A 15,729-nucleotide genomic window follows, 5' to 3' on the forward strand; every position below is an offset into this window, starting at 1 on the left:
CACGTTCTGGCCCACAATGAGTTTATAGTCTAGAGGACTTGTGCCAAATGCAATATTGCATGCCCATGACCCAAGCAAGTGACTAAAATAGTATAAATATACAAAGAAAAGACACCCGTGAATACAGCGCTAGCATGAAATAGCATTGTGTGTATGTACATATATAAAAAGTGCTGCCTTTCCATTCTCTTCAGCAAAACCAGACTTTGAATTGATAGGCTAAAGCTCTATCATAAGTTAACACTAAATAGAGAACAAACAGCAGTTAATAATAACGTTGGTATTTGTTAAGCGCTTACTATGTGCAGAGCACTGTTCTAAGCGCTGGGGTAGACACAGGGGGATCAGGTTGTCCCACGTGGGCTCACAGTCTTAATCCCCATTTTACAGATGAGAGAACTGAGGCACAGAGAAGTTAAGTGACTTGCCCACAGTCACACAGCTGACAAATGGCAGAGCCGGGATTCGAACTCATGAGTCCTGACTCCAAAGCCCGTGCACTTTCCACTGAGCCACGCTGCTTCTCTAGTTGAAATGGGCTTTTCAGCTCTGATTCAAGTTGAAATACTTCAAAGATTGAGCGAGTGGAGAAGGAGAAAGGGAAAGGAACGGAGTGTTTGAGCCAACATCAACTTTACTTGAGCTGCGGCACTAGAGCATTCCAATGAAGTGAGAGTATCATAAGAAATACTGGTGTGAACATTCAGGGGCATCATCCCAAAGGAGAGTTACGGAGGGGGAGTTCTTGTAATTATCCTTCCTCATCCCAGTTGCAAGGAGGTTTCAAGAGGAATGTTGCTCTTTCTTCCCATTATAGGCTGCCCCAGAGCTTTATCTGGGCAGGCTCCTGCTTGGTAGCTCGGTGGAAAGTACATTTTTCCAGGGTTTCTGGAAGTTCTAAAATGATTAGACAGATTTGGGAGTAACATTCTCCTACGGGAACTGTGTCCTGTTCCCTAAACTTTTTCTGTTTTGGTCCTGTTCCATAAGCTCCTAATAACCTCGCTTTTTGAGTTACTAAGGGACAGGGAATTTAGACAGACTCTTAATGTAAAAATGTGCTGTAGTTTCAGTATTATTTCTGTAAAATGTGTTCATGTCTTTTGGTAATCTTAAAAGCCGAGTACGCAAAATGAAACGAACGTTCCTTTGTACGTGGGACATTTGTACATGGGGTCGGAGGCAATGAGTTTAATTATGTAGTAAAGTTCTAGGATTTATCTCTATCCTGAGACACTTGTAAAGTTGTTTTTGAATTCATTTCTCTTTTGAAAAACTACCTCTTAAAAAGTAGCTTTCCTGAGTTTTTCCTTCAAACTACGTATTCATGCTTCTTTTGCCAATTTTCTATCATTTCCATTGAAAAATCAGATCATTTGACTGTTTTATTGTCTTTTTCTAGTTAGGAGAGTAATCATCTTTTATCTTTACCCCATTGTCAGCTCTTCTTGAAGATGTGAATATCTGCCTTCAAGCATGTAGTAGTCTGCATGCCTTGTCATCTTCCCTGCCAGATGACCTTTTACAAAGGTATTCTATATGTCATATTTCCCTCTAATAATTCTTCCTGTGCATAGGTGCTGAAGTCTTATAATCTTTTTTCATCCAGGTGTGTTGATGTGTGCCGCGTTCAGCTGGTCCATAGTGGAACTCGGATTCGACAAGCCTTTGGAAAGCTGTTGAAGTCTATTCCGTTAGATGTTGTCTTGAGGTAAAAGACATGTACATCAGTGCATCAGTAGACCGTTCGGAAGGAAAATTAACCTGCCTACTTCTGTGGCACAGATGGGAAAAAGAGTACCCTGGCAGGGTTCACTTGTTTCTTTCTATATATAGACAGGGTTGGGGAGTTTATGCCCAAGTGATCTGGAAACAGAGAACTGACAAAAGTATTTAGGACATGGGAAAATAAAATAATTTTATAAAAATACTAAATTTCCATTCGCTATCCAGACAGCCCATATTTCTCACTTTAGCTATGAAATCATTTAGTGGAAAGTTCATTGGGTTGATCCTCAAGGCTGTTAAATTTCCCGAAAGGAAATTCCCCAGCTAGAACACTGGAATATCATAGGAACTTGTAATTTAAAAGGTTTCAGTATTTTGTCATAGAGATGCTAATTGAAATAAAAGTAGAATCAAAATAGCCACATTAGTTCAGACTTCAGTTAAATTTGATTTCCATGGGAGTAGTCAAGGGCAATCACAGTCGATTCAAATTTTGATTAGATTAGCCTTAATATATATTTTATTATACTTCTTTTTTTGCACACAGCAATAGCAACCACACAGAGATTCAAGAAATTTCCTTAGCTATAAGGAGTCACATGAGCAAAACTCCAAGTAATACTTTCCATCCACAAGATTTCTCTGACGTGATAAGTTTTATTTTGTATGGAAACTCTCATAGAACCGGGTAAGAATTTTCATTAAGTATTAAATGCGGAAAAACAAGCTTGAATATAGGCCTTGGTTTGCAACAGTGATAGCGTTGGCGGTAGAGATAATAGGAAAGGTATTTGTTATGCTTACCATGTGTCAAGCATTGTGCTGGAGGAGATTCAAGTTAATCAGGCTAGACACAGTGTCTGTCCCACGGGAGGCTCACAGTCTAGGAGAGATATGACGAGTTTGGATTAAGGCAGCAGCAATTTTGTTGGAAAAGAGTGGATGGTTGAGGGAAATGTTTAAAAGGGACCTGGCAGAATGTAGTGAGACTTTGAATGTGAGAATTAAAAGATAGCCTGGAGTCAAGAATGACACTAAGGTTGTGATCCTGTGACACCAGGAGGATGGTGTTGTCATCAGAAGAGATGGAAAAGTTGGGAAGGGGAGAATGTTTAGGAAGAAAGAAAAATGGGTCAGTTTTGGACAGGTTTAAATTTGAGGTATTAGTAGGACATCCACGAAGCAGCATTGCTTAGTGGAAAGAGCTTGGGTCTAGGAGTTAGAAGACCTGGGTTTTAATCCTGACTCTGCCACTGACCTGCAGTGTGATCTTAAGCAGGTCACTTAACTTCTCTGTGTTTCTGTGGCCTCATCTGTAAAATGGGAGTTAGAAACCTGTCCTCACTCTCCTCTACACTCTGAATCCCCTGTGGGACAGGGACTGAGTCCAACCTGATTATCTTAGATCCACCTCGGGGCTAAATACATAGTAAGCACTTAACAAATATCACAGTTATTATTATTACCCAAATGGAGAGAGGTCCTGGTGTCACGGGGCAATGCAGGGTTGTAGGTTAAGTGAGGGATCGTGACTGGAGAGGTAGATTTGGGGAGTCATCGGCTTAGAGGTGAGAGTTGAAGCCATGTGAGCGGAAGAGTTCCTCAAGAGAGTGGGTGTAGAGCGAGAAGAGGCCGGGACCAGAACAGAGCCTGGTAGAACACCTACAGTTGAATCGCGTGAGCCACTGAGTAAGGCTGTGGAGGTGAGAGAGAATAGGGTAAATATGAGTAGGCAAAACCAAAGTGGAATTTTTATGGATGATTTCATCAGTGTTTTAAACATAAAATTTCTTTTCCTAGGAAGGACAATTGGTTAGAAAGATTGTTCTACAGCTGTCAGAGATTGGATAAGCGTGATCAGTCAACCATTCCACGCAATCTACTCAAAACAGATGCCGTCCTCTGGCAGTGGGCTATTTGGGAAGCTGCTCAGTTCACTGTTCTCTCTAAACTAAGAACCCCGCTGGGCAGAGCTCAAGATACCTTCCAGACAATCGAAGGTGATTTTGGAAACTTTCTTGGGGTTTTTCAGAAGTAAACTCATTTTGTGTGGCACCTGGTTTCTCTCCTTGCTTAGTCAAAAATCTGAGGCTACTATATTGTTCCAAACAAAGATGAGGGTAGTTAATTTTGCAAAATAACCCAAGATCGACCTGGTAAGACGCTTAACCCTGGCAGGGCAGTATTAGACTAGGGATGCTGCACCTGCTCGTCTTCCCTCTTGCTCTACCATCTGGTGCTGGGCTCTTCAAGTTGCCAGACCTTTGGCAAAGGAAGGTAAAGAAGGGATGAAGAATTAGGGAGCTACAAGTGTGGATCCCATCCTAGGATCCGGTTATATATGAAGGGGACCAGCATAGAGAAGAGTGGGGGAGAGATTGGGGGGATAGATCTGTGACAGATCCTCGATTTTTGAGGTTTAGCTGGATTTGTTCACCGATGGAGAGAAAGGGTGGGAGTTGTTGGCTCTTCCACAGTCTCTTGAGAAATTGTTATGCTATTCCCATAGTGGCTGCACAGTCTTTTTCCCTTTTCTTATCTCTTCTATTCCTGGGGCTGTCGTCTGAGGTTTCTTACACCACTTCTACCATCCAGTCTGCTTGGGGTTTTTTGCCATTTCTCTCCCTGTTTTCTTTCTTGCATGGAAGAATGAAGCATCGCTTACCTGAATCAGTTGATTGAAGGAAAGGATAAATTAATCTAGGGTAATCTTAATTTCAGAACAATGCCATCTTTGAATATGGTCTTTCCAGAGTAATAGTCATACACATGGCAACAGTGGATTGAACCTCAATTGGAAATGTCAAAAATAGGATGCGAAATTGAATCAAGCTCGTACCATCCACCCCATAGATTTTTCTTTATGGTTCTTGGGTATTTTCTGTCAAAGCACGTGCATTTAGGAATTGTGTTATTAAATGTTTTGGATTAACAATTTAGCATGTTGTTGAATGCTTGTAGGTATCATTAGAAGTCTTGCCGCTCATACATTAAACCCCGATCAAGATGTTAGCCAGTGGACCACTGCGGACAATGATGAAGGACATAGCAGCAACCAACTCAGACTTGTTCTTCTACTGCAGTACTTGGAAAATTTGGAAAAACTAATGTATAATGCATATGAAGGTTGTGCTAATGCACTGACTTCCCCTCCTAAGGTTAGTGACTATGGTGATCTTCATATATATAACAAAATACAAGTCAAACCAAAGCACACCTATTCTGTAACATTGAAAATGAAAGGGCCCAAAAGAGCGGTATTTGATAGCTGCCCGTGGAAAGGTAGGATTTCGTGCCCAGGGTGAAGAAACTAGGTGTGTGTTGTCTCCTCCCTAGCCCCCAGCATGTGCCAAATCCCCTGTCCATTCCTTCCTCCACTTTCACCATGGGTTTCCCAGACCTGTCAGAAATACACTTTAAGGTATTCAAGAATTGGCATATTAATTCATTCAGTAGTATTTATTGAGCGCTTACTATGTGCAGAGCACTGTACTAAGCACTTAGCCTTGTATCGTTGCAGAGTCACTAGCTGTTATTTTGAACGAGTAATGTGCAAATGCTGTGTCCATTTATGAGGGGGTAAAAGAACAATTGGAAATTACAGATTGACTCATTGAACATCAGTACCTGGGGAATAAAATAGAATGGATCCATAAATCAATTGGCTACCATTTTAAAGATAGGATAATGAGAAACACTACTGCTCTGTGGACCAGGTTCCACCCTCATTGAAGACTGGAAGATGGGTGACCGTGAAATATTAGAAAAATGGTCATTCAAAATTAAAAGATAATCATAGAGACAAGTTTGGGGTAGTATTCTTAGGTGTTAAAACAATTCAAAATGGGATGGGATAAGACTACACTCAGACTCAACAGAAAAAGAAGTAGGGACATTTTTGAAAGACCTACATGATAAATGGAGTACATTTCATTGAAAAAATGAGCAATTGCCCTTCTACTATATCCCACATAACCCATTCTTTTAAAAGGTTTCGTTTTTTTATAAGGAGGTTTGTGTCTAGAAACTGGAAGGAGATCAAAAATGAGCAGCCAAGATAAGTCAAGGGTTGGAAAATGAGAGTTCCTAAGTCTTCAGAAGGCCAAAGAAGAAAAATTTGTTCAAATTATAGCCAAGGGAAACTGTGATTAATCAGAGGAAGTACTTTCCAGGCAGTAACAGACTAGAACAAGAAGTAAAGTTTCCATGCCTGGAGCTCTTCAACAGAGAATTAGACAATCGTCTGTCCTGGTTGGCTAGACATCTACTTTCATTCATTCATTCATTCAGTAGTATTTATTGAGCACTTACTATGTGCAGAGCACTGTACTAAGAGCTTGGAATGTACAGATCGGTAACAGAGACAGTCCCTGCCCTTTGATGGGCTTACAGTCTAATCGGGGGAGACGGACAGCCAAGAACAATAGCAATAAGGTGGGAAGTTAGGTAGGGAATCTGGAGTATGTGCCCCTTAGAGGTAATAATAAGAATAATGTTGGTATTTGTTAAGCGCTTACTACGTGCAGAGCACTGTTCTAAGCGCTGGTGTAGATACAGGGTAATCAGGTCGTCCCACGTGAGGCTCACAGTCTTCATCCCCATTTTACAGTTGAGGGAACTGAGGCACAGAAAAGTAAAGTGACTTGCCCAAAGTCACACAGCTGACAAGTGACAGAGCTGGAATTCGAACCCTTGACCTCTCACTCCCAAGCCCGGGCTCTTTCCACTGAGCCATGCTGCTTCTTTCAGTTTGAAAATTCTGTGAATCACAAAGAGCTTTTGAAAATGGGAAATAAAGATATTGGAAATCCTAAGTTAAGGATTTAGTGGAAAGAGTAGAAGGTAGATTTGGAGGGCAGTAAAAGGAATGTGATGTATTGTCATTTGCAATTAGTTTTCCAATAATTGAAAATCTGAACAGGAGTAATCAAATCAGATCTTCCCCATGAGAACCGGCTGTGCAAAGGTATGTTTCGGGTGTGTATTCCAAGGATTTAATTGCAGTTTTAGGATAAAGAATGATGCCTTCTTTTCCTCCCCTCCCCTAAAGGTTATCAGGACATTTTTCTATACCAATCGCCAGACATGTCAGGACTGGTTAACTCGGATTAGACTTTCCATCATGAGAGTTGGATTGTTGGCCGGTCAGCCCGCTGTGACAGTAAGACACGGTTTTGATTTGCTCACCGAAATGAAGACCAATAGTATCTCTCAGGTAAGGGAAAAGATTTTCCAGGGAAAGGTGTCAGCTCCTTTGATTGGGAAAACTGTAAAGTACTTTAAAAGAACATTTTTGTTCATTCATTCAGTAGTGTCTATTAGTAGTGTTTAGTACCTTCAGGTAATCATTTTCCCTGTTTGGCATTCCTGAAATATATTTTCGTGTGTGTGGTTTTGCATATTAACGGTTGACTTTACTCATACTTGTGGCTGCAGCAGTCCCCGGCCCCTGATGTTTAATTTCTGCGGTCACCCAGCAGCGCAGTCCTGCTTCCAAGACTACCTTCCCCACCCCTTCCCACTAGAACACTGGGTAGACACCAGTTGTGGGGTTAACTTTCTAGTGCCTGAAATGCACCTTCCATTGGGTGCAGGTGGTTTCTGTGCTTCCTCCTCCGCTGAAGTCTCAGTAACCAATTCCCCCATGAATACTGAGGGACTGCTTTAATCAAAAATAAAAGCAGCACTACTAACTCGTTTTTTATTTTTACTCTCCAAGCATTGTCATATCAATTTTGCTCATTTTTGTCCTCCCCAACCTTTCTGGGAGGAAGGAAAGGTGGTCCTCCCTTTCCTTACTGATCTGCTACAACTGTCAGCACACTTTCCTCCTCCAAAAGCAGCGTACTCTCTGTTTCTCGATTCCATCTGTCCCAAAGCCCACGTTCACCCTCTGGCGTGGAACTCCCTTCCCCTTCAGACCCGACGGTCCACCGTTCTCCTAACCTTCAAAACCCTCCACATTTCACATCTCCAAGGATCCTTCCCTGACTGAGCCAGAGTTTACTTTACTCACCGTCCCCTCTGTGTTATACTCTGGTGCCAATCGCCTCCTTATAGCCTCTAAGACATGTCGATGTGAATATACAGCTAGCCCCTGAAGATCATCATGTCTAAAACGGAACTCTTTTTCCTTGCCAAATCCTCCTCCACTTAACTTTCCTGTCAGAGTCAACAACACCCCTGCACCTTCCCCATCTCTCAAGCCTACAACCTTGGCTTTATCCTCGATCCTTGCCTTTCTCTCAACCCCCATATCCAGTCTCTCACTAAATCCTGCCAGTTTTTTCTTCCCATTTCCAGGATTCGTGGTTTCCCCACCATACAGACGGCCACCACGCTGGTTCAGAGACTTTATCCCAGCTCCCTCCCTCCCTCTCTCCCTCCCTTCTCTTCCTTCTTTAGTCCATACTTATCTATCTGCCCAGATCATCTTTCTAAAATGTCATTCTGCATTCTACCTTCCTCCCAATTCATAGAACATAAGCGAGTGTGCTTTTAAGAGCTTTCATCGAAGCCTGTGCTTCTGTTTGATATCATTTCTAGGGAAATGAGCTAGAAGTGATTATTATGATGGTCGTAGAAGCACTTTGTGAGCTTCACTGTCCTGAAGCTATACAGGGATTAGCTGTCTGGTCTTCAGCAGTGGTTGGAAAGAGTCTCGTCTGGATTAATTCAGTGGCACAGCAAGCCGAAGGGCGGTAAGTTGACGTGCATGGGGCAAAGGGGTGATCAGAGAATTTTCATTTTTGAGTTTGTGAACTAGCTCAAGCTAAGTCATTTCCCCCCACCCCACACATTATTCCCATTAGTTTCCCCAAACTCTGAAGTGTTTAAGAGCATCTCTAGTCTCTCTTCATCAAAATCAACAAGCAGTTCACCTAGTTCTCTTAAAGTGCAGGAATTATGTTCATGCAAAATTGCTTTGTTTCCATTTGAATTTACAACTTGCTGTATTTGAATGGAGAATATGTTGATGAGTGATGCATTTCTGTTTGATAGTATGCTATTATGCTGGCAAATATTTGTTTTAAACAGTTTCACATTTAGTAATTCTTCAGTTGTTACACTGTAACACGAGACTTTATTCTTGTTTGTAATTTTTGTGTCTTTTGTTTCAACTGAGAACTTACACAGTCCTCTAGACTGTAAGTTTCTTATGGACAGGGGACGTGCTCACTAATGCTGTTGTATTGTTGTCTCCTAAACACTCAGCATAGTGCTCTGCACATAGTAAACTCTCAAGGAATGCCATCGATTGATTATTAAATACCTAATACTACCTTTAAAGGGTGTGATCTAGTTATAGGAAAAGCAGCTCCTTTCCACAGTTACAATTCCTCACTAGGATGTCAGCTAAGTGTAATAAACAGGTTGTTTTTCTGATTATATTTTGCCCATTTTTCAACATGTGGGGATTCAAGTTCTTTTGATGTTTTGGGGTAAAATGGTACAACCTGGAAGTAACAAAGAGTTTAGGGTGTCTGAGTTATTCTTATTTGGGGGGGGGAAACACCTAACACTCTTATTTCTCTAAATATTTGTGCTTGTGATCAATTTGTAAGTAAAATATTCTTTCGTTGTGTGTTTAAGGTTTGAAAAGGCAACTGTTGAATACCAGGAGCACTTGTGTGCTATGACAGGGGTAGATTGCTGCATAACTGGGTTTGATAAATCCATTCTGAAGTTGGCTAACATGAATACTAACAATACCAGCCCCAAACATTCTCTCAATGGTGAGTCGTATTAGTGTCATACAGGAATTATTTATGACCTCAAATGAGGTTGCTAAAGCTTCAATAAGTTATCGTTAACTCATTTCATAAAGATTGTTATTCTGGGTTAGAAATTTCTTGACCGGTCATCTGGTGTATCGTTTTTGTCTGAAATATTTTGGAAGCCGAACTTTCCTTTTTGTAATTTTGACTATTACTTTTAAGGTGACGCTAGGAAAACTGTTCTGGCCAAACCAAGTGATTCTTCTCCTGAGGTTATTAATTACTTGGGTAACAAAGCATGTGAGTGCTACATCTCTCTTGCTGATTGGGCTGCTGTGCAGGAATGGCAGAATGCTGTCCATGACTTGAAAAAGAGCACAAGTAGTACTTCCCTCAATTTAAAAGCTGACTTTAACTACATAAAGTAAGTCACTTTCTCTTCCTCTCTCTCTCTCTTTCTTGCTCTCCAAATTGTAATTTCAATATATTTCAACCTAATGCCAAGTTGTTTTTAACTCAAGAATCCTATTTTGATAACATCCTCTTCCTCTTACTCAAAAATAAAACTGTAGGGATGTGATCTTTCAATTAAGTGTTTCTAGCGCAAGGTGAGAATGCCCTTTCAAGTGACAGAGGTATTTGTTTATCTTAACAGTTGATTTATCAGATTATCTAACTGTATCTTGAAAGGCTTCTGGGGGCAAGGAAGGGTTGGGGTTTTGCGAGGGTTTTTGGGGGGTAATTGTTGAGTGCTTACTATGTGCCAGGCACTGTACTAAGCGCTAGAGTAGATACTAGAGAGGTTCGACACAGTCCATGTCCCACATGAGGCTCACAGTCTTAATCCCCATTTTACGGATGAGGTAATGGAGACACAAAGTCAAGTGACTTGCCCAAAGGCAGACAGCAGGCGGGTTGGCAGAGCTGGGATTAGAACCCATGTCCTCCGACTCCCCAGCCTGTGCTCTTTCTACTGGGCCCCACTGCTTCTCCATTGATGACTGTAGCTCTTGGGTTTCTGTCTCAGGTTCACAGGCAGTGTCTTGGTCAGCTGTGCACAGGCTAGTATTTGCATTCACTGTTGGGTATTCACTTGTGGAACAGACTTCTTTAACATGTCAGTTACATTTATCCTAATTAAAGGCTAAATCTAAGATAAATCTGATAAAGGTTGTGAACAAGCTAATGGCGTTAGGCGGCCATTTGACGTTATTCAAAAGAGGGTAGATTTGATTCTAACTTGGCATAAATGTGACAAATTGTAATAGTCGAGCTTTATTTTGATTATCTGTCCGTAAAGGGCAGTTAAGCATTCAAGTGTAGAGATGGAGAAGGTAGACATGTGAACTTCCAGAAGAACATTGTACAACTAGCATGGCTTTTTCTGGACTTTATATTCTGTTTGAATGGCTGACACCGTGAAATAACTTACTCAATAATTTAATTGCAGATCACTGAGCAGCTTTGAATCTGGCGAATTTCTCGAATGTACAGAACAACTAGAATTGCTGCCAGGAGAAAACATTAACTTACTTGCCAGCGGGTCAAAGGAAAAAATAGGTATTCGAGGGAAATTAAAATCTAAGAAAACTTGTAATAAATCTTATGCACGTAAATGCTTTGAATATAGGAAAATGGTTATAAAGCTTCCCTTTCACTTTCTATTTAAATTGGACCCTCAGCTTGAAGATGCTCAATCCTTTGCTTTGTTTTATATTTCTTTGTGGCTGAATTTTAACTAAATGAATATCTCGCTTTGAGGCCCTGAAAATCTCCTCAAATTTTACCTTGACAAAATCAAACTAGACATTTCATTAGCAAGAATGAAAACTCTCAAGCGACCCCAGAGACCTGGAATCCATTTAGGTTGTTGGGCTCATTTGCAGGGGACTTCATACAGGATCCAAAGGGACCCCATCTTTTCATTTTGAGTTTGATGAGGCAGACGTGGGGTCGTCTCTGAGGGGTCAGGGGAAAGAGAAGTGAAGGGGAATGGAAGAGTAGGAAAGGAGAGAAACAGACAGCAGGTGGGGAAGTAAAGATGCAAAAGGGGGAAGTGACTCTCTTCGTCCTCTCTCGACTGTACTCCCCCACAGACCCACACAGGTACAGGCGCCACAAGCCCGAATTCTAGCTTCCAGCTTCCCACCCAGATCCGCGTCACTTTCTCGTCGAGAACACTAACCGTGCTCACACCACAAGAAACCTGGCCCCCGTTTGTGTCTGGGGATCCCAGGTGGCAAAGGATCAAGAGATGGAGCCACCATCTTGACTAGTCCTGTGATTGATTTTCCAATCCAAAGGCAGAGCAGACTAGTTAGGCAGCTTTTCCTGCCCTAAAAATTGTGAGTGGCAAAGCAAGAGGCTTCCCCCCCAACACTACTAGGCCCTTTGGAGCCACGGTGAAGGCACCTGTGAGCGTATGTATAATTTCCTTCAGTGTAAATCCATTTCAAACATGGAGGAGAGTTACAGTTGCTTAAAAATAATAATAATAATAATGTTGGTATTTGTTAGGTGCTTAATATGTGCAGAGCACTGTTGTAAGCGCTGGAGTAGATACAGGGTAATCAGGTTGTCCCACGTGAGGCTCACAGTCTTACTCTCCGTTTTACAGTGAGGTAACTGAGGCACAGAGAAGTTAAGTGACTTGCGCACAGTCACACAGCTGACAAGTGGCAGAGCTGGGGTTCGAACCCATGACCTCTGACTCCCAAGCCCGGGCTCTTTCCACTGAGCCACGCTGCTCTCCAGTAATCCAGGGGTGGCTATTTCTGCAAAATGTATGAATCGTAGTGAAGCGTTTGAATTACTCGGTGTTTACGGAACATGTTTCACATTCCTAGATATGAAAAAGCTACTTCCAAACATGTTAAGCCCAGATCCACGGGAACTTCAGAAATCCATTGAAGTTCAGTTGCTGAGAAGTTCCGTTTGTTTGGCTACCGCTGTAAGCCACATAGAGCAGGAACAAAAGTGGCAATCTATAACTGAGTAAGTTGAGCGGTGTCTTCGCATGTTTGGTGTTTTTATCTGAATAAATGTGTCTGTTGTTTTCCTTAAGCTTATTATTGGGATTGTTTAGTGTCAAATGGATTACAGAGCCTATTCCCGTCATGCAAAGGGATTTATATGGTTTTGATGAACTATTGTCTTATGGAGGCAAAAGAGCTTAAATGATTAGTGTTTAGAAACCAATAAAACAAAAATAATTGAGAGCCAAAAGTGCTTTCAGTTAGGCCATTTCATTCTTGAATACAAAAATGAGCAAGTTGTTCCCATTTCCTCTTGAGAAGTAAATATGCTTTTAATATGCCTCATCTCTCTTGAATTACAAAATTTAAAGTCTTGATAATGGGTTTTTTTTTTTCCAGAAACGTTGTAAAATATTTGAAGCAAACATCAAGAATAGCTATTGGACCACTGAGACTTTCCACTTTAACTGTTTCACAGTCCTTACCAGTTCTAAGTACCCTACAGCTGTATTGTTCTTCTGCTTTGGAGAACACCGTGTCAAACAGGCTTTCGACAGAGGTACGTTTAACTGGATGGAAAAAGACTTTGAGTAAAAGCACCGAACGAAGACTGCATCTCTAGTAGTAGAGCAGTAGTAGTAGTAGAACCACCCAGAGAATCGGTGAAATGCTTAGTGTCTGAGGAAACTAAGATGCTGGCATGTTAACTTTTCTATTGAATGTGGACACATTTTTGAAAAACTGGGAATAGCCTGCCTTTTTAAAGGAAGTTTGTTTAACTTGAAGATCCTAATTCGATTTTCTGTTTTGCGATCTATTTTAGTGTCTTAAATTTGATTTAAGGAAACCTTATTCGTGTAGTAAAGAAATGTGGACTAGCCATGCAAAGTAGCACCTACTCTTATGTCCAGATTGACCCAGAAAGAAATCAAGCAACAATTAATTTCTTTAAACTTCTGGATGTCTCTTACTTGTTTGCGACATTTTAATAGCAGCTTTTCTGGTAAAGTTTCCTTTGAGTCTCTTATTACAGGGAACTTTTAAAATGGATGGGTGTGAGTAAGAAGGCAACGGTAAATTCTGTAACTGGACACCATTTAAAACATCGATTTCACAAACACCAAAATGAAAAATACTAAGGCGACTGCAAAAATGACAAGAAAAAGTACATTCTAATCAAATAAGATATGTTATTTCCACAGGAATGACTATGTACAAAATGCATATAGCTCAGTCAGTCAGATTGGCATATTTTTAAGAACCTTCTTTGGCTAACAGGGTGCGGGGATTTTGGGTGGCTTTTAAAAATTTTGTTTTCAATATTGGACACTTGTTTTTATTGTCATCTGTCTTTGAAACCCTTTTACATTTAAACATTTTCAGCAGAATTTTGGCAAATTTAATTAAAGCGGATTTAAGTTGCGAATACAAGATGATTCATCGCTCTTTTGTAGCATGCTATCCTGAGGCCTTATATTGTTTAATTTTGTTGCCCTCTGTAGGACTGCTTAATCCCACTCTATAGTGAAGCTTTACGTTCGTGTAAACAGCATGATGTAAGGCCCTGGATGCAGGCTTTGAGGTATACAGTATACCAGAGTCAGTTGGTGGAAAAAATCAAAGGTAGGCATACGGCTTTTTGTTTCAGTACTCGGTGTGATGAATTCTGATATTAAATGCTCATGTTTTATATCAGTAGTGGTAGGAAAAGCCTTACCACGTGGAAACACTGAACGAAGCCCTGAGGAAGAAATACACAGATGAGGTTGAGACGTAATCTCTCACCCCCAAGGGGTTTGCAGTCTAAGAATTAAGTGGCAAAAGCAGTTGACGACACACATAAAGATAGGGGACAAAAATACAAAAGATGAGGGTAACGTTCACTCTGAAAGGAGTAGGAGGATTTCAGACATCTCACAGCTCAGATCAACAGTCACAGCTGTGGTTATGGCAGGAACCTTCTCAACTGTGCCATTTGCCTTGGTGTGCTAAACAGAATAGCTTTGAAGAAAAAAAATCTATAAAGGGCCTAGAGCTACTTTCCAAAGGATTATCTTTAACTCAGATTGTATTTATGCTTGGAAATTTCCAGGTTTAAATACTAAAACAGTAAATGCTTGATTGTCTGTACTTAAGGGCAGGGAACGTGTCTTGTAATTCTGGAGGTATTCAACGTGGTTTAGTGGAAAGAAAGAACAAGGGCTTGGGAGAACGTGGGTTCTAATCCTGGCTCTGCCACTTGTCTGCTGTGTGACCTTGGGCAAGTCACTTCACTTTTCTGTGCTTCAGTTATCTCATCTGTAAAATGGGGATTAAAGGTTCACACCACATGGACATGGGTCCCACATGGGACAGCCTGATTACCCTGTATCTACCCGAGCGCTTAGAACAGTCCTTGGCACATAGTAAGTGCTTAATACATACCATAATTATTATTATTCATTCAGTCGTATTTATTGAGTACTTATTATGTGCAGAGCACTGTATTAAGTGCTTGGGAAAGTACAATACAACAGTAAACAGTCACATTCCCTGCCCTCTCCCTAGCACTTAGCTCAGGGTTCTGCAGAGTAAGTGCTCAGTAAATACTATTGATTAACTGTCTAGTGCCCCAGCTCTAGTTAGTCAGGGAGTCCAATCTGGAAGCGCCTTACTACAGTCCCTAAGTAATTAAAATTGGCACTAGTGCTCTTTGCATTCTTCCTCCTTCCTTTCGTGCATCCCTTATAGGAGTGGATGCCTACACAAAGTGGGCCTGTTTTCTTTAGCGGTCAAACCGAAGCCTTGGAGAAGGGCTAGAGGAACGAGTCTCGTCAGGCCGTGTTTTTCAGAAAGGGAAACCGCCCACGTCATTTCTTAATTACTCAGGAATCCAAGTTTGCCGGGTTGGGAACTAGGGACGGGATCCACACGGCCAGGTGGGGCTGGCAACGTTGGCTTCAGTCTTGAGCCATGAGGTTAATGCCTATGACTTGAGGTGAAAGGCATCAATCATTAAGGAACATTGGAGACAGCTATAGTGTGGTCCTTAACGGCTTTATGACTCAATCTTATCTTACAGATCCTGTTCTTTATGCTCCCCTCTTTCAAAAAAAACCCCCAAAAAACGAACCCTATCACTTGGAGGGAGACAGGAAGTTGCCAGGTCCAGAGAAAGAGAGAAAATGGAGTACCATTCCTTTTTGAATCAATCCTACTCCCTGTTTCTCTCTGCTTCTCTTTCTTTGTCATTTGCCTTAACTCTGATCAAGGATTTGGGTAATAGTTATCTTTAAGGAGAATATGGGGAGATGTTTGCCCTGCCTTAC

At 41.3% G+C, this 15,729-nt stretch overlaps 1 protein-coding gene across 2 annotated transcripts in view; it reads left to right on the forward strand.

Moving 5' to 3' along the window:
* The window catches only part of SMG1 (SMG1 nonsense mediated mRNA decay associated PI3K related kinase), a 117,293-nt gene that overhangs the window by 57,706 nt on the left and 43,858 nt on the right, over window positions 1-15,729 (forward strand). For both annotated transcript variants that reach the window (XM_029058053.1, XM_029058054.2), the window contains 13 exons: window positions 1,443-1,530; window positions 1,610-1,711; window positions 2,276-2,416; window positions 3,529-3,728; window positions 4,690-4,886; window positions 6,779-6,943; window positions 8,275-8,429; window positions 9,322-9,464; window positions 9,669-9,870; window positions 10,897-11,006; window positions 12,293-12,440; window positions 12,821-12,980; window positions 13,924-14,044. In XM_029058053.1, coding sequence (XP_028913886.1) covers window positions 1,443-1,530; window positions 1,610-1,711; window positions 2,276-2,416; window positions 3,529-3,728; window positions 4,690-4,886; window positions 6,779-6,943; window positions 8,275-8,429; window positions 9,322-9,464; window positions 9,669-9,870; window positions 10,897-11,006; window positions 12,293-12,440; window positions 12,821-12,980; window positions 13,924-14,044 — 1,932 coding nt within the window. The remainder of the gene's footprint in view (window positions 1-1,442; window positions 1,531-1,609; window positions 1,712-2,275; window positions 2,417-3,528; window positions 3,729-4,689; window positions 4,887-6,778; window positions 6,944-8,274; window positions 8,430-9,321; window positions 9,465-9,668; window positions 9,871-10,896; window positions 11,007-12,292; window positions 12,441-12,820; window positions 12,981-13,923; window positions 14,045-15,729) is intronic.

This window comes from Ornithorhynchus anatinus, chromosome 2 (genome assembly GCF_004115215.2).
Source record: "Ornithorhynchus anatinus isolate Pmale09 chromosome 2, mOrnAna1.pri.v4, whole genome shotgun sequence".
Classification (NCBI taxonomy): Eukaryota; Metazoa; Chordata; class Mammalia; order Monotremata; family Ornithorhynchidae; genus Ornithorhynchus; species Ornithorhynchus anatinus.